General features: G+C 40.7%; 1 protein-coding gene across 1 annotated transcript in view; it reads right to left on the minus strand.

The window, feature by feature from the left end:
* sgip1a (SH3GL interacting endocytic adaptor 1a) overlaps positions 1-22,742 on the minus strand; it is a 66,775-nt gene extending 44,033 nt beyond the window's left edge. Inside the window, exons 1-3 of the mRNA XM_034531300.1 lie at positions 22,608-22,742; positions 19,632-19,749; positions 9,392-9,436 (exon numbers count right to left, since the gene is read on the minus strand). Coding sequence (XP_034387191.1) covers positions 9,392-9,401 — 10 coding nt within the window. The 5' untranslated portion in view covers positions 9,402-9,436; positions 19,632-19,749; positions 22,608-22,742. The remainder of the gene's footprint in view (positions 1-9,391; positions 9,437-19,631; positions 19,750-22,607) is intronic.
* Between the last annotated feature and the right edge of the window lie 613 nt (positions 22,743-23,355).

A 23,355-nucleotide genomic window follows, 5' to 3' on the forward strand; every position in this document is an offset into this window, starting at 1 on the left:
TTTGATGACTGAATAGACATCTACACGCACACGTTTTTCATGCCAGCATTGTCTGATAAGTTAACGTGCACAGACTTATGTTATTAGGAAACGCCAGTGACTCCGCCTTGTCACTTCACTCCATAATATGAACTAACGTCAGAATTAGGCTCGTCTACCACTGCTTTATCCTCTATACGGATTTCAATCAAGAGTCTCACATTCATTTGTGGCATTTCATTATTTTTCTAAGGCAGCATGTCAATGGTTGGGCAGTATTACTAAGGAACAAATTGGGATCATTAGGAACAAACTGGAAAAAGACTGTGACGCTCTGTTTTGCTATCCTTACTGACTTTCAGCACCTGCTCGTATTGAAGGTCACCTCAAAAAGGCACAGACTACGGTTTTGGACACTAAACCTCTTTTACATGTGGCATTCTAGATGTATCCAGCAGGCAAAGGTTTAATCTCCCTTTAATCTTAAAGTCGTGCTAATACAGATTGTCCTGCGTTTCATCTGCGGTTTGTTTTTTAAACAAACTACAACTCCGGATTTCATGTCACTCATTGCATCTTGTTGTCGTTTTATGGAGACAGTGTAGGAGATATGGACCTTGTGCTGTGTCTGATGTATTGTGTGGTTTTGTTTGGACTACTATCTGTAAAGTATTGCCTCGGGGCATTAACAATTACGACAACCTGACAGTTATTATTTGGACAAACACATGGACTACAATCACATGTTAATAAAGCAGTAACATGCCACACCTACTGTGCTCCTTTGTAGGAATTTCCACAGATGGACTGTATTGAGAGAGCCTATGAACCCTTCTCACCCTTGTTTATAACAACAATTGATAACCCACAATAGTTCTCTTTAACAGGGTAAAACACCATAGCACAACATTTGTGAAACAATTTGTAACCTTAATAATTGTAGATTTACAAATGTAAACTGCCCAAAAGCATGCTGGGTAACGTCAGAGCTAGTAGCATAACAGGCTGGGAGAGACTCAGTTGCTACTGTATATTAAAAATTTAAGAGAGAGATGGAGGATGATGAAAAAGAGACCAGAGATCAGGGCGCTTTGTCTGTTTGGAAGTTTTTTTCTGATTTCTTCATATTATTGTAAAATATTGTGAAGCAAAGCAAAACCTATTGTGAGGCAAAGTCCCGCCTTTCTGAAAAACTGGCAATAGACGGATATTTTTGGGATCCCATTTAAATTGCGCAATGAATTACATATATGATGTTTGTCCATTTAAAAGATAATTTTGGAAGTCAAGAAAATCACAGTCTATCATAGATTTGTTGTAGTATCATTACATTTTCTTGAAAACTACTCATTGAACTAGCGTCACACAATGTGTTTCCAACACTGCCGTTACCTTTGCTTGCTCGCTAGCCAGGCAACTTAGCAATGTTAAGAAACGTTTTTCTTTTCATCAGCTGAGAAGCGAAAGTACAAGCAATGTTTGAATGGACAAACATCATACGTGTACTCCGTGGCACAATTCAAACGGGATCAAAGTCATTCGTTTCTCACCATTGACTTGAGGTACATATTCTTTCCGAAATCAGGGCCCATGATGGTCCAACGAAAAAGGAAAAGGTACTTTGCCTCTATAGTAATCAAAGCCTTCAATACATGCTGGTATTAAAACTGTTGTATATACTTCTGACGGTATAATAAGCCACTACAAACCTATACAAAGGCCCAGTCATGCAAAAATAAATAAATACAATGAATTAAAACCGTGAAAAAGGTTCTATGATACAAACGTGTGGTCATACTGTCCAGCACTGTCCAGCAACAAGACTGTGCATGGCTGTGGCTATGGAGGACCAGAATAAACCAATACCAGGAGAAGTATTTCATATTCACAGACGGTGCTCTGCTCTGTTTAATTCCAGTCTGAGATTGCAGCTGGGCCACTGAGGGCTGTGTGCAACGCATCAGCCCGCATGAGTTATGTGTTTGGGCCAATGGCAAAACATTAAATTACTCATTTGGGTCTGCAACGGGAGCAGTGTAGCTATCCGCGTACAGAGGTCTTCAGGAGGAAATAAATACCATTAACAATGTTTTCACAAACATGTACAGACCTGGTGCAACATCCATCCACCAAAAAAAACTATTTATTCAGAAATCAATGAAAATGTGCAGTTGGGAGCCTCAGTCTAGCTCATTACCAAAACAGACATGAGTCAGCCTCGTGGCTGTTACCCGGGAAACCATATGGCAGCAGAGTCCTGAGCCAATTGGAGGCAACGGTAAATGGAGCGGAGTTGACCAGAGATATAACTATTTGACATGGCTTCTCGAAGTCATAGGGTAATACATTTGTGGTAATACAAATAGACCAGAAGGCTAATACAGTTGCATGTTTAGTTTTTCGTACGATTTGGCTGAACTAAACATTACCTCTACAATCCAACAAAGTATAATGACTGACAACATTTCAGATAAATATTGTTTAAGAGAGTCTGTGTTTCAGAAAAAAAAAAAACATCCACCTGATGCAGGTTATGGCTTTATAAGAGAATAATTGTTGAAAATAATTATTTTTATAAGAAAGTTGATAATGGTGATGGGTTAATGTAAAACTGTAGTCCAAGTGCTGGCACTAGACCAATAAGCAACATGCACTGGTCCACTTCACAGGGATCTCAGCTGCAATATCACAGGTTATCAGCTTTCATTACAACTCATTTACCGGTACATAAGATGATCTTTTATATTGAGATGCTTTTGACCAGCTCAGTCAGTGGATATGACCCTGCATGCTCGTATGCCATGAGCTGAGCCAGATAGACAGGGAATTTAGAACCCAGTTGAGTTTTAATTTCATTATAACCAAAACAATATAATCCTGATACAATTAGATTTTTGAGAATCCCCCAATGCAGTCATCAAATGAGCAAATAATCATCACGTTTCACATCAAGTCAGGTAATAGACCATTAAAGAAATGAAGGGAAGCTCACCATAGGGCCTCTCTGGCCTCATCTCTGCAGCATTCCAGTCAAGGGTTTATCCAAGTTTCAGCCGGGCAAGCTCTAACTACTGGGCCTCCCTGTAACGATATGATTGCTACTAACTAGGATTAACACTACAACTCTGAAGCCCTGTGAGTGGCATGTGAGAGGCAACAGTGTTCATTACAACCCACAAAATTGTTGAATGGAGTCAAAACTGAAAAAAATATTAACTACATCCTGATAACGCTATTCTTAGAGCTTTGTCACTGCTGGGACTACAATGTTAACTTTCTCCTTATGATGGTGCCACAGGAAATACCAAGGAATTATTCAATTCAAAAGAGTTTTCCCCATTGAGATCATCAGTGTGCACAGCACATGTTATTCATGAGGGCTTGTGTATGCACATAGTGTACAATTTGAGGTAAGAGGTAATGGCCAAAATGTTTAGAGATAATGTCATGGAAGTCCCCCTGTTACAGTTAGATATTGTGTTTGTGTGCAAAGGGAAGTTTAAGCTTGATGGTATAGTGCTAGATAAAATGTCAGAAGGTCACTAAAGTGGTACAGGACAAGAAAGAGTACTCACTGTCATCTTATTTCAGTTTATGTAATCTATTAAACTTCACTTTTGCCTTGATATCTGTGCCATATAGTGCCTACCTTCAAAGTCAAATGGGATCAGAAGTCCCCTCCTGCACCAGAGTGAGTACCCTGAGGAGAGCCGAGTAAATTACCGGTGAAACAACCACCACACAAATGCAGAATCTCATGAGTAGAGAAACCCATACTGGAGATTTGTTACATCTTTTTAGTAAAGATGTATAGGCAAGCCAAGTTTATTTATAGAGCACAATTCGTACACAAGGCAATTCAAAGTGCTTTAACGTTACATAAAATTACAAAAAGGCAAATTTCATAAAAAACATAAAAACAATCATTAATTAATTATAATAAAAGCGAAGAGTGCAGATAAAATACTTTCAGTTGTCAAATAGAACTGTTTTCAGCCTTGAGGCCTGTCTCACATCTTCTGGAAGACTGTTCCAACTTTTAGCATAAAACTGAAACGCAGCCACACCGTGTTTAGTCCTGACTCCAGCAGGAGACCACTCCCTGAGCTTCTCAGAGCCTGAGATGGTTCATATGGCTCTAACATGTCACACATGTACTTTGGTGCTAGACCATGAAGAGATTTGTACACAAGCAGAGCTGTTTTAAAGTCTATTCTTTGAGCAACAGGAAGCCAGTGCAAAGACCTGAGCACTGGACTAATATGGTCGTATTTCCTGGTTCTAGTCAGGACTCGAGCAGCAGCGTTCTGGATGTACTGCAGCTGTCTGACAGCTCGTTTAGAGAGCCCAGTAAGCAGACCGTTACAGTAGTCTAACCTGCTGGAGACAAACGCATGGATTAGTCTCTCCAAGTCTGGTTTAGACACTATTCCTTTGATTTTGGCAATGTTTTTTAGATGGTAAAAAGCTGTTGATGTTATTGATTTAATGTGGCTGTTGAAGTTCATTTCTGAGTCCAATATTACCCCTAGATTTCTAACCTGATTTTTAGGTTTTAGAGAGAGAGTCTCAAGGTGACTGATAACACTTTCTCTTTGTTTCTGTGGGCTACAGACAATGATTTCAGTTTTGTCTGAGTTTAGCTGGAGAAAATTGTTTTGCATCCACACACTGATCTGTTCGATGCAGTGACAAAGTAAATCTACAGGCCCATATTCACCTGCCGTCAGTGACACGTAGACCTGCATAGTTGTGGTAGGACACGTTATAGCTGCGTATTAGCTGGCCTAATGGAAGCATGTACAAATTGAATAATAGGGGTCCTAGGATTGACCCCTGGGGAACCCCACAGGTCAAAGCCATTTGGTCTGAGACACAGTTACAATTTCAACAAAATACGTCCTATCCTCGAGATAGGACTTGAACCAGTTTAGGTTTTTCTAACCTCTGTAATAAGATCCCATGGTCAACTGTGTCAAAGGCAGCGCTCAGGTCCAGCAGAACTAAGACTGAGACTTTGCTTGCGTCTGTGTTCAGGCGGATATCATTTGTCACCTTGATCAGAGCTGTCTCAGTGCTGTGGTGGGGCCTACAACCTGATTGGAAAGTATCAAAGGCATTGTTAGACAGAATAATGTCAGTAAGCTGTTGGTATACAACCTGCTCTAGGACTTTGCCTAAGAATGGCAGGTTTGATATGGGCCGGTAGTTGTTCAGTACTGTGGCATCAAGACTGCTCTTCTTTAGAAGAGGTTTAATGACAGCAGTTTTAAGGCCTTTGGAAATGTTCCAGTCTGGAGTGAGATGTTGACTAGGTGAGCGAGTTGTGGTAACAAACTGCTCAGCACCAGGATTGCAAAATTCCGGGAATATTCAAAGTTGGAAACTTTCCATGGGAATTAACTGGAAATTTTTGGGTAATTTAACTGTATTTACCTTGTCATAAGCAGACATGCATGCAAACATTTATAATACAACTTTTAAAAACATTATTGACTTTTTTGACATTTTGTGAGTAGAACTGTATTCTTTCATCGAACAACAAAAACATGAACGTTGAATAAAAAAGGTGTATTCCCTATGATTACCACCCCCCAACCCCAATTTTTTTGGGGGTGTTTTTCCCTGAATCCTTTCAGGTATAAATGCTTTCTTCCTGGACCTCATCAAGGTCCACTAACTTTCTACATGAACTAGTTCAGTTCATAGTTCACAAATTTTAAAATGAACTAGTTCAGTTCATAGTTCATAATTCAAATTGTTGAACTAAGTTCACAGCTCCAAAAAATGAACTAGTTCAGTTATTTGTTTCAATATGTTGCGAGCTATAATTGAAATCTCTATCTGCAATACCGCTCTTGGCCTCTACACAACTCGGCGCTCTCACACTTCAGACACAACACTGATAACAAAGACGTTCAAAAACAACAGAACGTGAATGTTTACGTTTATGTTGCTGGCAGACAATGTTCCCAACCAGCTGCATTTAGGGTCCAGCTGAGCTAGGCGTGCATAGTCTTGTTCTCAACTACATTTAAGTTACCCGTTATATGCTTGCAAAAAATATATGCCTGTTATATGATTGCAAAAAAACGTTGGCACATTTTTTTTTTTTTCAAAATTCCCAATCCCAAATTCCTGTGGAAACTTTCCGTCCCTTTGCAACCCTACTCAGCACAGACTTCAGAAATCTAGTGGGTAACTCATCAAGGCAGCACGTCGATGGTCTCAAGACTGTAGATGATCTCTTTGACTGTTTTGTCAGTGACAGGTATGAAATGTGTCAGCTCTAGGTGTCTAGCTGGCTGCAGAGTAGATATTTGCGTCATGGAATTTATGGCATTTTTAATGCCTTGAACTTTGTCATTAAAGAATATTGCAAACTTATTACACTTAGATATAGAATTGATTCTAAGGGCAGTGAAACAGGATGGTTTATTAATCTGTTTACTGTAGCAAACAGGACACGGGAGTTGTTACTGCAGTTTGTGATGATTTCAGAAAAATAATACACTGCACAACCACAGATGCAATAACTCTACTTGCAGTAAACCCTGGATTCATATCAAGTGATCGTGGTAAGTGCTGTGAGACCTTTAACTAAACTATAGTGGGGGTCTTTCAAAGAAAAACATAGCATATTATGAACTATAATACACTATATTAGTATAGCGGGTAGGGAGATGTCATCACTAATACTAATACTAATACTGCCTCTCTCCATTTTAACTAAAATAACTCCATGTCTCCTTCCCTATGTGTTACCCAGGGACAGCCATGCTGGCCATGAAATGGGGCTTTAAAAAGCAGAGCTGACAAGGATTAGCATCCAATTTTAACACCTGACTGTAATCCTGCCCTCACAGTCCATGCTAAGCCTGTGCTAGCCATGCTAATGGTCGGGAAGCAGTTTGCAGACGGCCTATTTCTTTCTTCTGAACTGTTACCCAACAACTTGGCTTGTGACAAATTCAGTGAATGACAGACAGTGGGAAGGGGTGCAATAGATCAGCTCTTCATTTCTTACTCTTTAAGTGAAGTTGGAGAATTCTTGAGACTGAAAAGATGAATTATTGTTTGATCAATAGCTTCTGTTTTTGTTCAACTCTGCTTATTTGATTTTGTAACATAATAAAACACAGTACCATACCAATCAATACAATTGTTAGACCACACCACTATTGGTAATGATCAACTCTGTACAGCTAAGCTTTGCCATCAAGACACATATTGTGTCATAAACCAAATACCAGAGGGAAAACATTGAATCACTTTGGGTTAGTCATTAACTAATAACTAATGTGTTATCTGTTATGATCACCATGTGAGATCTGTTTTTTATATTTATCTATGGTGCATCGGTACCTGCACAGTCAGCATGCGCTTATTAGACATTATTGTGCATATGGTGGATGCTTACTACAAATACAGCTTGGCAGAAAGTATGTATCACGGTCAGTTATCATCTAAATTCTAACCTACTGAGCAGTTTATAGTTTGTACTATGACGTGTTTGTGACAAACAGGGATGCTGTTTTGGTTTTGGTCATTACAACCTGTTACAGACTGTCAGGCAGACTGTTGCCTTTTTCATCAAATAGTAGCATGGGAGTAATACACTGTTATCAAACCATATTGTATCAGCCTCTTAAACTGATTAAAATGTAATGCATTCAATTTAAATACGGATATCTGACTTCACATAGCAGGTCAGTGATCATAGACCTTTATTCAGCATGCTTGGGCAGTTAACAATGAGAACGGGCAAGAAGAATGGTCCAAGTCATGGTCTCCAACCAACAAGAAAATAATAATGAAACTTGTGAAAAGGGCAACACCCCTCCACATGGTATAACGGTATCATTACAGCCAATATTGTAAAACTTGGGAGATAGAAAAAAAGCAAGATCACATCACCCTACATGACAGCCTGTAGCACAGCATTTAAAATAAAAAGATGTATTAGTTCTCTGGATTATACACTGGTAGAATTGTACCACCAGAGAGCTGTCACCTCATAATCAATATATAGGTTGCTGCCCGCCCTTCTAATCCACTTGATGACATGGTACTATGATAGTATGACATGATACAATATTCTCTGGTGTGAGATCGCTAAGAGCCAACAACACATGACTGGGCAGCAATAACATCATTCCTTTCCAAAAACACTAATAGACACACACATACACAAACAACCAACCAAATGATATTGCGTTAACGTGAGTCTTCCCTAGCAGCAGACAGACACAATGGCATTGAGTTAATTTGCTAAATGCACCGGAATAAACAGGCTTGAATGACATCGTGAAGCCTTTCTAGAGCACGGGCAAAATATATCCACTTTGACGCATGAAACGCATGAAACCACAGAGGGTAAATATTGGAAGCAATAATGACCGACACATATTTCCCCATGTTCACTGCCTCAAAACGTTGCCCGTGTATGGCGGGCTATGGGAGCTTACATAATCCAAGGTGGATTCAGTAAGAGTCAACATATTTAGGCTGTTCTGTTCAAACAAATGGCCGTTTACAGGATGCCTGCACAACATTAAAGATAAGAAATCAGAGATATCATATGAAGCAGATGGATGAATGGTTGGAGGCTTTTGTGTGCCAGCTGCAGAGCTGTAGGGATTCATCCCTCGATCACTGGCCTTCCCCCTTGATGATGTCATCAATTAAAGGGACATGAAACTAAAACAATCAGTTCTCTTTTTCTTCTTCACTACGCTCAACCCAACAGAGGTGGATCAGTCCAGCTATGGGTGGGTGTGAATCTACGTATGCACCCTCCGGTACAAATACCCAATCCACACGCGAGTGCTGGGTAAAAATGTCAATGTAGTGTGAGTAGACACACAGCAGAGTCATACGGTACTGTGAGTGTGTCAGTGCATGTGTTTCAGGGAACACCATACAAAGAGAATTTATACAAGTGAGCCAGCTGGGCACATAAGCCCTCCTGCACAATAAATCCAAATAATCCTTTACTATGGGAAGCGGGAAAAAAGGGGTGGGGGGTACTCATATACACACACACACACACACACACGCACACACACACTCACAAAAGGTACACACGGTTCAATTAGCCTCGCCATTGTGCCTCTGTGGTAGACATTCAGTGGCTGTGCCCTTTTCCTAAGAATAACATGCAAGTCACCAGAATGTATGCACTCAAAATAGCAGGGCAGCTTATGACATTTGAACCTCCCAAAGACACACACGCTTGCCAGTGGACGAAGCACTGTAGGACAAGGACATGAAGGGGATTACCCTGAATAACAACAGAAAAGGAGACAGCATAACAATATATATATATATATATATATATATATATATATATATATATATATATATATATATATATATATTTTAAATTTTTATTTTGTTTTAATCATCTTACCTTCCATCATGGTTGCAGATTTGCATTCCTCTATCTCCAAAGAGCCTGAAATGAAAGTAGGTGGCGTGGGTAGGGGTGAAGACAAGAAGCGCCCGGTTTCCAGAGAGATACAGTAGAATTGATGGGCAGCAGAGCTGCCGTGTGCATGTGGCTAACGCCCTAGCTAACTGTGAGCCTTCGACACCCCCAGACGTCGCCTGTCAACTATCCCAGGAAGGAGAGAGAGAGAGAGAGAGAGAGAGAGAGAGAGAGAGAGATAGAAAGAGACAGACAGGAGAGAGGAGGGGTATGGGCCTGGCCGGGCTAGCTGCCGATCAGAGCTGGGGCTTAAGCCATGGATGCTGCTGCTGCTGTGGCTGCGGCTCTAACCTACACGTTCAGTGGAGGATGCTGAGAGGTTGGGGGGGGGGGCAAAGCTAACTGGAGGAAAATAATAAATAAAAGAGGTAGGGAGAGAGAGAGGGAGGGAGTGAGTGAGGCGGAGAGACAGAGGGAGGGAGGGAGGGCTGTGTGTGTATGTGTGTTAGGTGGTAGTGTTGAGGAGAGGCGGAGTCAGTTTGCTGAGGTCAGAGATGGACTCAGCCAATCCCTGCAGCTGTTTGTGGAGTCACATGGCTTACAGCTTGAATCTCCTGACACCATGGCCCAAGAGAATTCTACATTAGTAACCGCTCTTGCTTGACAAATACTTGTGCGCATACACTAAACGTGTTTACTCCTCCAAATAGAGGCACAGAAAAAGCCACTGGATATGTACAGAGTAAATACAGAGGATACCCAAATCTGCTAAACACACACACACACGCACCCCTCCCATGCACCCTACCTTATGTCAATGCAGTACGAGTTGAGCCTATTCAGCGGTGAATGACATTAATTATTTGCTCGAGAAGAGAGTAAGGTGCAGGTGTGAGCCAAGTGACAACCCATACTGAGGACATACACATACACAAACTATAACAAGACACCACTGCACAAAACGTTTTTCCCTGTACCCTCCTGCAGAGTGACTATTCCTGTTGTAGCTGTTTGTGTTTTGCTGCCTGTGTTCCGCCCTCCTTTGAAAAAAAGGTGTGGTTTCACTCTGCCCTCCCTTCTCTCCTCCTGTCCCCGTTCCCTCCCACCTTCCCCTGTCTCTGCCAGCCTGTTTCACTCCGCTGCCCTTTTCCGTCTCCGTGCTTTCCACACAGCACCGGGACCAAGATCGATCAGCATGACGTCATGGCAACGCAGGCTGCAACTGGGAGTAACGAGCAGGAAGAGCCGATGACAGAACAGCCTCCGGGGAGGGGTGTGCGCTTGCGCTTGCGTTTGTGTGTGCGCCGACAAATTTTCTGAGGGTGCAGAGAGAGAGAGAGAGAGAGAGAGAGAGAGAGAGAGAGAGAGAGAGGGGTGGGGGGGGGGGGCTGAATGTTTATGTGGAGAAACCAAAGAGCAGAGGAGACTGACAATTAGGCAAACCTACAACAAATGAAACACTACAGTGATACTTTACAAAACAAATAATCGGGAAATGACAGGAATGATGCAGCATGGGATTTATGTATTTTGTTATTAGTTATAGTAATATTCTTAGTATTGCTTGTCTGTAGTAGTAGTCATGGTAGTATTGTGTAATCAGTATGGGATGGATTTACTGTGATAAACACAGAGGTTTCGGCTTTACCTGTGTCAGCTGCTGCACATCTCATCCCCTGCTTACAACACTCGCTCTGCTAACCGTATTTTGTTGGATGTCCCTAAAAATGTCTCTGCATTTGGTTTGTCTTCATTTAATGTTGCTGCAGCTACAACCTGGAATGAAATCCTTGTAACTACAGTCCTACGTCTCCAAGTCGGCCTTTAAAGCCAAGATCACGGACTTGCTGAAAGAAGAATGCAGCTGTTTCTCAGGCTGTTAGCATGTTGCTTTCTCCACTCCCTGGCACTTTTTAACCCTGTTATTTATTTATTTTCCTCTCCTTTCCCTCAAGAGGTTTCGCCTCTTGTCAGGCCACAGTTGAAAATAAGAATTTGTTCTTAATCTGTTTCGCCTGGCTAAATAAAGGTTAAATAAAATAAAATAAAATTTAGCACACACATGAGGACAAGGGACTTACAACATCGGATGTCACTCCCACAGTCTATACTGTCTATGGTTACATACAAGTTACCGCCGGTCCTTTTTGTCCCGGAACAAAAAGGACCGGCGATTCTCTGAATAAATCACAATACATTTACATTATGGGGCAGGCTACTCCTCCCACAGCATATGTAAGCCTATATATCTCATTTTTAGTCATATTTGGAGGCAATAAAGAGATCAGTGTTTTTGTATGTTTATTTTCTGTCAAAAGTTGAGTGGAGTATCCCTTTATATTTTGTAATAACTTAATATAATAGCATCAGCGTTGTATGAATTTGTTCAGTTTATTTTAGGTAATAAATATTCCTAATATCAAAAACAAATGTATTTATTCTGTTTTGCAAGGTCAGACAAAGAATATAAAAAAGTAAGATTAAGTAAAGAATCCAAAGAAACAATTTTTTTAAATCATGTTCGTGTCAGGAGATCTTATGGGGTTATTTATTTAGGTCCATCTTCTGGAACCCCATATCTACTTTTCCTCAAGTTTTAAATGTAACATTTTCCACAGAGAGAAAACTTTGTAGTAGTAATGTTCACCACTAGATGTGTTGGTAATTGTGCTTCCCCCCCCCCCCCTAATATTAACCAGTAAAGCAACCATATTAAAGCCATTGATCTTTATTCCTTTCTTATGAAGAGTGAGATTGTGGATGCCTCACTGGGAAATCTATATTTATAGGTGTGACTGTGCCGAAAGTTGGGTGAACATTCCTATGAAAGCCCAGTATTCAGCGGTTCATGCTTTAAGAAAAGCCAACCGGGTGACTCTCCATGCTCAATGAATCCTCCCTGTTATGCTGAAGCCCATGTGATGGTGACTCCCTCCCTCCAAATCGCTTGTCTTTCATCACTTCTTCCCCTTCTCATGTACCGATTTCTCCCTTTTCCCTTTTTTGTTTTGTCGAGCTGCTCATGTGGCTCATTCTGTCACTTGCCTCCTCCCATCCCTCTGTCTTTCCTTGCCCAGATTCTCGGTTTTAACACCCAGCAGATGCTCCCCAAAGAGAGGGTACCCCACCCTCCCACCCTGCCTGCTGCTTTAACTCCCTTCCCCCTTGTCCATACCTACCCCACCCTCACACCAAAGTTGTATTATGTGACTTCCCTGCCCACTCACCTTTTTGCTGCCTCCCCTTCTTATCTACCTCATCTTTTGTTGTTCTCGCCATATCTCTGTTTCCCATCATTTTCCCTCTCCTATATTCTTCTACATTATGTCCTCTTGTCTCACCCCTGCTCACTCCCTTGGCAGCGAGACAACAAGCATCTTCTCCTGCACTGCCATCTACTGTTCACTGAGAATAATACAAAATAGTTACCGGTCTTGAGGCCTTACTGCTGAGGAGGTAATATTCTGTGGATATTTGCTTAGTGTAGGAGTACCATCAATATACTGTAATAGGCATGTCTGCGGCAACTAGGCTGATATTTGACCATACAATATAAAGAGATCTGTATATTGATTGTGCAGCTGACAGACGCTGCCATGCCAGCTAGTGTAGAATAAAAGGAGGAGGAAGAGAGGGGGATTTGCTATATAAAGCCTAATGCCCTGTAAGCTCCGTTTTGGAACTGCCTGAATAAAGACAAACTTATGTAATTTACTATGGAGGATCAGACAGTTACACCCATACTTACACTGTGTGTAAGAGGGCATTTTCTGCATACGTACCAGAGAGAAGTGCCATTTATGACCATCTTTATGAGAGGTTTTTACAACACACTTAAAAAAAATAAAATAATGTATACATCCCATTTCCATGTTGATATTGTCCAAATCAATCATATTTAAAAATACTACAAAATACCTCCATTGATACAGTATTCTGCTCTGCGTCACCGTATGTTAAAGCACCTCAACAAATGCAAAAAACCATTCACATTTGACGGAAATGTGGTATCTTGAAGGTTATGATTTAACTCTACACTTAAAAATATCGTAATAATAATATATATTTTTATTTTTTTAAATGGCCCCAATGGTGCTTAATAGGTTCAGTGAATATCTCTTGAATTATACGATTTTTGAACCTTTAAGATTAGTACTGTTTATCTAAAGTACTGTATATCTAAAGTATGAGATTTTAAAAATCAATAGGTTCAGCCTTTGCTTTTACTTTAAGTAAATGTTGTTACATACAGTTACAGATGTATAAAGAAAAAGTTTGTTCATTGTTATGTGCTATGCTCTATTTTGTTTATAATAAAAAAAATGTGCATTTGCTTGAACAATGAATGAGGATTCAATAAGTATCTATTGTGAGGGATAATTCATGGCATAATGGGGTGAGATGGATACAAATATGGGGATAAATAAAACATTAACTTTTGAACTACACTGAAATGGCACAGAATGCAGCCACAGCCAAAATGATTGTCAGTGCACCTCAAGGAACATAAACATCACATGACATGAGTATTACCCTCTTAATCGTTCTAGCTCTATGCCGCTAGTACTCCTTCCCTCAAAACTTCCGTCTGCCTTTGTCTCTTGTTCCATCTAAATGACGGCACTGTATCAGAATGTCCCCTCTGATGCACCACACTGCAAAAGTAAACATGCATACACACAAATGCGTAAAAGCATGTTAGGGCGATACAATATCAGTATAGTCAACAGAAAATCGAAGGTTAATGGCTACGTATAGTGTAGGCAGACAGAAATACACACACTTACTTCTTGTAAAAATCCATACACTCACACAAAACCCATTTCACCACAGTGATCAGATCATCTAAAGTAAACCCCCTGAGAAAAACTGAGAAAGAAAAGTGACCTATATCTCTTACTTGCAGGTACGATGACAATCTATGTTCTCATTGCTGAGGAGTTGCTGTACTGTACAGACTTGTCAAGAAAAAGGGTTTTACCCACTGTACATGTAATGATGCGAAACCAGCCGGTACACAACTCCTCAGCCATTGAAAGCTCTGTCCATGGACTCCCACCCTCGTTCTCAGACTGAGGGACGAAGGGAGGAGACAAACAGAGGATGAAGATGATTCACTGGTAATTATGAATGGGAGGTGAGAATCAGGAGTAACGGACCCCATCAGACTGAGCTGCTTAGAGGACATGCAGGATCCCAACCTGTGAGAAACAGTAATGTGTCACAGTAGTCGAGTCCTTTACTGAAGTACAGGCACATGGACACAAAGATACAATATGTCCACTTGGTATTGAAATTGTAACATTTATACATGTCGTGTACATGCTTTGCGTTACAATTCTGGCTTTGATGTTGTTAGTTGAACTTTTCTCCCCTCAGTCAGACAAAATAATTTGCTACACCACTGTCTCTAAAACAGATGCCTGTTCCCATGTGCAGGGCTGTAAGTGTGCAGCTTATTCCTCTTCTGTAACAGCAACATTTTATCACTAAAGCAACACTTATTAAAATTCTATATATTTCGGCAGTCCCTACTTTTATATGTTAAAATGTGTCAAGAATTGGACACACAGACACACAGACACACACGGACGGAGAGACGGACACACACACACACACACAGACACACGCTGCGCCATCTTCTGTTCCGTTTAACACAGTACACTTTTCCCTGCTACACAGCGTACCTCTCCCACATTTCTAGCTCTGATCCATTTCTACAGCTGCTCTCAGTATCCTTTTTTAAACTACAGTACAGGAATAGTAAAGCATACCGTCACAAGCACCAGCAGTATCACATAGACAAACATGTGCATTTAACAGAGAAATTAAGGAATTCATGTCAGAAACAGTATCCATTTTTGATTTCCCACTATCCATATCAGCATCTGCACAATCACCTCTAATTTTGAATTACAATTTTATTTGAATTGTCCAATATAGCAAATTACAAATTTGCCTCAGAGGGCTTACAATCTGTACGACATTCAAACTGGTTTACTGCAATACTAATCCCAGTGTATGCTATGACAGTCAGGTCGTTAAACTATGAGCATGATACCTGCTGTGACACCAACAACATTTAACTTGATTGTCACATTCAAGCACTTTGCTACCCGCTCTCTCGTCGTTATCTCAGTGAAACACTCTCCTAAGAGCAGCGCAGTCTCTCTGGCATTTAGACAGACGCTTACCATTCAGAAACAGACCATGGGTACGGAAGACCTTATTCTGGCACACTTCACATTCTTCCCAGATGGCAGAAACTCGTGAAAAGTGAGCCTGTTTCCTTCAAAAGCAGCAGAAATAAAAGAAAAAAGCATATCTTCTTCTCTGTCCCGACCCCATCCACCTCGTGTCCCCTCGCTCCCACCCTGCTCATGCCTGTCGCCTGTGGGGTGCAGTGTTGCTTGAGGTTGGCCATTCTTCAGTGAGGTCTCTCTGCATCGGTTTGCAGGGCCAGAATTGTTTTTACCACCAGCAAAAGCCGCAACACAAACTCAAATGGGTCATCACTCTGCTACTGTGTGAAGGCAGCTAAGAAGGTAACGCTGCATCTAGCACCAACTGGCCGCTATCATCTGGCAGGTGAAGACCCACTGAATGGAAGACGAGGTAGTGGTGCCACTGCTTTCATCAAATGTGTCTACAATCCCCTTCTCAGTTTCTACAGAAAAACAGAAAACTCATTTGCACCAGTAACAGCTACCAATCTGTTGATCAAGTGATGAGACAAATCAACGAAATAAAATAAATGAATGGCCACTGTGATACATGATTACTTATCAAATGAAAATATCAAACCTTCGCGGCGTCAGAATTCTCACATACAAATATTAGCTGCTTTGAATGATAACTACCGTTCGTTTTCTGGCTCATGGTCAGACAAAATAACCAAGCTGGATACCGAGTTGGGCTTTAGAAATGAGTTTACGGATCAAACCATTAAAACGTCATATATGCAATAATCAAAAGATTACTCATTGTATAATTTATGCAGGTGATCATCTCGTGGCTCTTCAGAGAAACAGGCTGCAGGCCAAACAAGGACCAGTAAAAAAATGCAGCAATGCAGTTCTATCTCTTGCCCCAGTTGCTGAGGTGAACGGGATGATGACCCCAATTCAGTGCTACAGGTGCAAGGCACTGAGGAGCAGGAAGGCCCAGGTAACACATAGCCATGCAGTGATGTGAACCAAGCCAACAGGAGGAGAGGGGGGAAGACGTTTCTCCTCCTATCAAATCATCAGGTTCACTCGCAGCTAGCCAACACACTGACACACCAGCAATGTTCCCGATTCATGTCCTCCTGTTTTGCCACATTTCACCTCACACTGTTTAATAAAGCATGAATAGAGGATAAAAAGTTATTGGATTCATGATGAAGCAATATTGCGTCTAAACTGGGTTTTAATGGATGCATTAATGCCATTACTTTATCTTCCATAGGACATATTGTTGCCTTTGTCAACTAAACCCTTACATGCCACTCATAACCTGGAGGTATATCAACACAGTGAATGAGTTTTACCGATATGATGCCTCTCATTAAACGTCATCTGTAAATCGGGACGTCCCTGGGCTCATGTTGCAGTTGTCACGTCTCATGTTCGAAGGCTTCATGCCATTTCCTGCATACTGCCGAAGCAACATCCCTGCAAACCTCCACCCTGCTCCAATTGTCTCCACCCACCAAGTTCCTTGATGAAGGATGCTGATTAAGCAGCATTTATTAAATGTACACAAACAGCCACCCACAGATTAGCCAGCAGTGAGCGCAGTCAAACCAAAACAACTCACTCTCCACTCAGCGGCAGGGGATGGCAGGCGTGGCGTGATAAGGAGTGGCGGTGGCAGGGTGCCATGACGAAGGCCTACGTGCCATCCAGCCACTCATGACACACTGTTCTCTGGCATTACCCCACTTGCTGTCCTTCCCAGGGGGGCAGGCACACACAGACACACTACAAGTATCAGGGCTTTCTGTGTAATTAGCACCCACTTCCTAATTACTTGACGCTGCTGAGGAGGCTGCCTGCCCGCTCACAGGTGGATTTGGATTTACTCCGATTCCACTAGGGGATTATATTTATTCATAGCTTTATGTTGAGTTATGGGAGTTGGAAGGAACTATTATCAGGGCAAATAGCACTGCTGTGTCATATTTCAGGTGCCATGTCAGCTAGTTCACTAGATATCAAGTGTTGTAGCAGTATAAGCCATAGCATAGTTGGTCATATTGGAAGATATTCAGTCAGACTTTGTACCAGCCATCCGAAACCAGTTAAAAGATTATTATCTTTGTATGACAACATTCACATTTCCCACTACTTCCCTGCCCTGTAGCACCAGTTTCATAACAAATACGTTCAAGCTGGACAATTCTGACCAAAAACCCCATCCAGAGTCTAAACCTGTAAAAAGCCCCCTGTGAAAGACCAGGTCCTCCAGGGGATGGAAAAGATGAGCTCATCCCTCTGATAATGGGCCGGTTTGGTCTGTGGTCTCCCTAATGATCTCCAGGATGTCAACACCAGTCCAATAAGTCCCCTCTTACTCTCATCAATTACCACATGGGGTGTAAGCCTAAATAAACAGAGCCCAAACTTGCTATACAATCAGCTTATATCTATAAAAAGTGGAGCAGTTTAAATTAGTCCATTTCCAAGAGTACCGGCCTTTGCTTGGACTGCATGGCTGAGACGAATGAAGCCAGATTCACTCACTGCAGTCAGTTTCAAAGCAGTATTTTAAAGACAACACAAATAACTCAGCCAGGAGTTGAGTGCCAAATATTACACATTTTAATACTATGATAAATATATTTAACTTGATATTATTTGAGGGAAGGTTTGACTCTGTTTACCTGGTATACGACTGCCATAAAGAACACATTAAGCTGATTGACTTATCTCCCTAAAGTTAAGCTGGGAACGTAAAACGCCATAGCGGAGTTAGTTTTGGACAAAATAACTTGCTTACTGGCTCGCTCTTGGTTGGCTGGACACCTACAAAAATGTTACTAATATAGTGTGTGTGTGTGTGTGTGGGTGTGTGTGTGTGTGTGTGTGTGTGTGTGTGTGGGGGGGGGGGGGGGGGGGGGATAGGCCTCCCAATGACGCACTTAATACTGAACCCATAATTCATGAGGGATCTTAAAATAGGAGTGTCGAATTTAAGTATCTGCTCTGACAGCAGTGAGAACAATGAAGCTGTCTGACATAATACAGAAGGTCATGAGGCAGATTTAAGTAATGTTGGAGGATGTTACTATGGGTCACACAATTACATGGTGAACATGGTTTACCAGTTCCGGTTGGTTAATGGTTACTGTTCTTCCTCTCTTTACAGGCTTTTAAACTAAATGTAGTGAATCCAAATAAGACCGGGCAAAACTCACCACACTCCCCGAGTCAGGAGGGTAGAGGATCGGAGACGCAACAGGGATCAGGCCACGCAAAAAGATAAAGTGTGTTTTTGCATTTGCATTTGTGAAAATCCGCAGAGCCCAAGTACCCTTTTTAGGCTAAAAAAATCAAAAGAACAAAAAAAATTGTTGCATTGAAAACACATAATTGGAATGCATTACCCCTGGTTATCACATCAAGTGTGTGTGTTATAGTACATGTATCATAGCAATAGCTTTTCCTCTGCCACATTACAATCTATATATGTGTATGTATGCATACAGTATAGACTGCAATGTGGCCTTCTAGTCTGTGCTATGTTGAGGTGTATTAAGAGGACCCACTTGGGAGTGTGCGTATGTAGGGCATGCCCACATATGCACACACATACAATATTGGAGCTGACATATCAAAGGCCTTTCCATCATGCTGGAGCTTAGATAATATACAAATGTTCGTCAAAACACACACTCCAAAATCAATGTGCATGTAAATACACATACAACTAGACGCACGACTACCCATAAGGCACCACACACCTTGCTCTTTGTTACTCATTGCTGACTTGTTTCACGCCATCTCCTCAGTGTCATATAATAAAGCATATGTTCTCCTCTCCTCACAGAAAAGTGCAGCTCACCCACGAACACAGTGCTCACGCAAAGCCCAAACAGACTACTGGTAAACTCTCTGCCTTAAAAATCAGCTACCATCATGATGCTGACAGATGCAAAACTACTACACAACACCTTCATTGTGTAATTATTTTTGTTTTATATTGGCAAATTACATATTTATTTTCTAATCACACCTACCTCAAAGTGAAACATAAAACATTGATATCAGCTGAAGGGAATTGTAGTTCCAAGATGTTATATCTTCTTTCTTTAGGATCTTTAGCCAGATTGTTGCACAGTTATGTCCATTTGTGACCTGCAACACACACACAAAAGTATCATCCAACATATAGGTCCTAGATATAGTTTTAAAAGCACACCTTGACATTGACTGACTAGATACTCAAACAAGGTGACATGTTTAAATTATGAAAGTATTAAAAGAAAAAAACTCCTTATGTCAGAAATGGTTTGGTTGGCCATGTGGTTGGTGTTTTCCTGAGCATGCAGACAGGCCTGTGACTGATGCTGAGGAAATACTTCGCTCCTCCACATTAGCACCTACTAATCTTCGAGGCTTCCTCCATGCACAAACCAAGGGGAAAAAACAGCATGAAGGACTCACAGCGATAACACATTCTTTATTTAGCCATTACTAAAACACTTGCTGAAGGTGTTTCTAATTTTAGAAAGCAGATGGCATTTTGAGCCATTTTACACCCATAAAATGTAGATTTATATAAGTGTTGTTATAAATGTAAATATTAAACTGGTATCGATGTGCTGTATCACTGTATAGTGATATCATTTAGTTTAAAGCTCACAAAAGAAGTTTAAATGTGCAGTACCTCTTTATTAAAACACTAGTTTAAAAGGTTGGGTTGCTGAATATGTTATATACTGTACTGTTCATAGAAGTAAATGTATTGCAAAAAGTTAAATGTGGAATACTTATAACTTATCAAACATGTCCTTGGCCCCTGAGGCTCTGCTACTTTAATTATTTGATACAATTTTTTTTATAATTTGTCCCCAATGTGACCCCTGTGCTGCAGAGTGATATCGGACACAGTACTGTCTTAATGGGGAGAATCCATTGTCTAATAATGCTGCATTTGAGGGTTTTCAAAGCTCAACACAGGAAACGAGGATCGGAAACTTTCCCAGGCTGAATTCCCAGGCAAAGTCCACCTCAAACTGAGACCCCATTCCTCACTCATCACTCTCAGGCTTGGCAATCCTTTCTCTCCCCCACAGCTTTTCCCATATGTTACGAACGTGAACTCCCTCTACTTGACCTCTCACTCATGTAATAGACCTCTGGGATATAATAGTTGTTCCAATACAATACCCCCAAGCCCAGAGCTGCGTCTGATATCTGTACTGAGCTTTTGTAAACTGTAAAGTCTGTCTTAAAAGAATTGTCGGGGGTACATTTGTATTAAAAACACTGCAACTTTGTGAATCATCACATGCGATTTAACTAACACAAATAAGGACTATATTCTGATTCGACACAACATGCTCACATGCTGATATTTTGAATCAACCCTCCCCAGGCAGTTCATAGAAAACATACTCAGTGTAATTAATCAAACCGATTATTAATTTCCCAAACACATGGTAATTATTTTTCCATGGTGCCAAACCTCATGATGCAGTGAGCTTTGCCCATCAACCAAAATGAATAGACTGGAATACACTTGCGTCAAAAACCTAATTACTCTACTGTTTCAGATGACAGAAGCTGATTAGTCTCGTATCCCCGACAACTTTCTCTCCTCCAGCCCTTAGTTGCGTGTGCTAGATTGCGTAATAAACTTAAATTAGCCATTTCATTATCCCTTCATTGTGTTTTCAGTATTGTCACAGGTCACAGGATTTGACATAGACAACAGGGGCGTGTATACCCAAAAGCACTTCCTTAACTTAAAAACCCAAAACCAATAATTACATTTGGAGTCAATGATTGGACATATTTTAAATAATCAACTTGTCTTTTAATCTAATATAAGTCTTTTTAACATGTTAAACGGTGTGAAAGTATGGTCTGTCAAAAACCCAGGGCAATATGTTTCTGTTTTCTAGTCTCGCTGGTTTTACAACAAATGCACACCACCTGGCAAGTACCAATAATAAGTGATAAATGATGCTCCCAGTTACCAAAGACATGACAGCTTCTGTTAATTTCAAGGATGTGAGCTGTTCTGCACAGGGTCTCAAATAACTGCACTAACTTTCAATTTAAATGATCAGATGTGCTCCAATTATGAAAGCTGGCAAATAGTGACAGAGACACAGTAAATTCCCATACAACACAGCTTTGGTTTTAGCTCTACAATTAGCTTGCTAACCCAAGACAAAGTTTCATTCATGCTCCAGTCTTAGTTAGTTAATTCTCACTTCTGACTTTTATGTTGATGTTTAGCTCAATTTTATAACTCTTTAAAACAATGGTTTTGAGACTGGCTCTAGCCTGAAGGGCATGGATCTATCCACAGTTTTTCTTCTTGTAACATAGTTTTCTTTGCCACAGTGGACCACTAAGTTACTGTATTTGTACAGCAAGATTATGCCAGCGGTCTGGGACTGGTCCACTTTCTGTTCCAAGAGTCAGAACTAAACATGGAGAAGCAGCGTTCAGTTCTTCTGCTCCACATATCTGGAACAAAAAGCCCCTGAAAGCTGCAGGTCTGCTGAGAACCTCGGCTCCTTTAAATCCAGATTGAAGACTTTTCTTTATGCTTTTGCCTTTAATTGAACCAGATTCAAGGATATCAATACATTTCTGCATCTCACTACTACATTCTATTTCTTGTTTTTTAACTGTTTTAATTAATGTTCTTAATTGACTTTCGTTTTCTTTTGCATCATGTGTTGATGCTTTTAATGGTTTTATGTGAAGCACTTTGAATTGCCTTGTTGTTGAAATGTACTATACAAATAAACTCGCCTTGCCTTACTTTGAGCAAGGTACCTTTATACACCTGTCCAATATGTGAGCCAGTCCAATTATAACTAACGAGTACTAAACGAAGCCTTGTACAACAGTTGAAAGACAGTAAATGACTCTTGGCACAAGGTCGGTAGCTCACCGTCGTATTTACATTGAAGACGTTAACGTTAACCGTTCGCAGTTAGCTCGGTTTTTCCTCAAAGATAAAACACTCTTACCGAGGTTTGACACCGTTTTGATTCTTCAAATGTCCACCTGTTCAGGTGGTGAAGCCAAATATGTTCCGTCTTCTGCCAAATTAAGATACTTTTGAATAAAACTTGTTCGAAGTGCGCGACCGATTCGCTCCGCCAATGAAGATGGACGCCGGAAGTGACACAACTTATCGGTTACCACACGCTTTGTCCCACAAAGCTAAAGAGAATATTTGAATATTGAACTGAAATACGTGTAAAACATTTGAATGTACACTTAACGTTTCCCTTATACAAAACAAATGTCCAGATTTTCGAAATACTTCTTTTCAACTGGAATGCAGATATTCCACAGTTACAAACTCTATGCAAATATGCATTTGAATCATATAGTGATACACTGACTTGGTAATAAAATGTCCAGTCATCATGAAGCAGAACAGCTGAATTGTAATTTTAAAGCCACATGTAAATATCAATATTGTTATACTGATTGGGCTGATACCTGCCCAGCCCTTCACCCACCCAGCCCCTTGCTTAATAATTCAGCAAAACAGGAAACTAATTTCCTCCAGCACACCACAACATTTTGACATTTTGACATTTTGGGTGTTAACCACCCTGATTTTTTCAAATGTTTTTAATGAGCATGTGAGATCAAACTTGGCCCGAGAGCATGCAAAAATCTTCTTCTGTGATCAACTTATGTGTTAGTAAGTCAGCAAATAGTGAAAAATAGTCCTCATAATTATCCAAATCCCCATTTGAAAAT

This window comes from Cyclopterus lumpus, chromosome 4 (assembly GCF_009769545.1).
Source record: "Cyclopterus lumpus isolate fCycLum1 chromosome 4, fCycLum1.pri, whole genome shotgun sequence".
Classification (NCBI taxonomy): domain Eukaryota; kingdom Metazoa; phylum Chordata; class Actinopteri; order Perciformes; family Cyclopteridae; genus Cyclopterus; species Cyclopterus lumpus.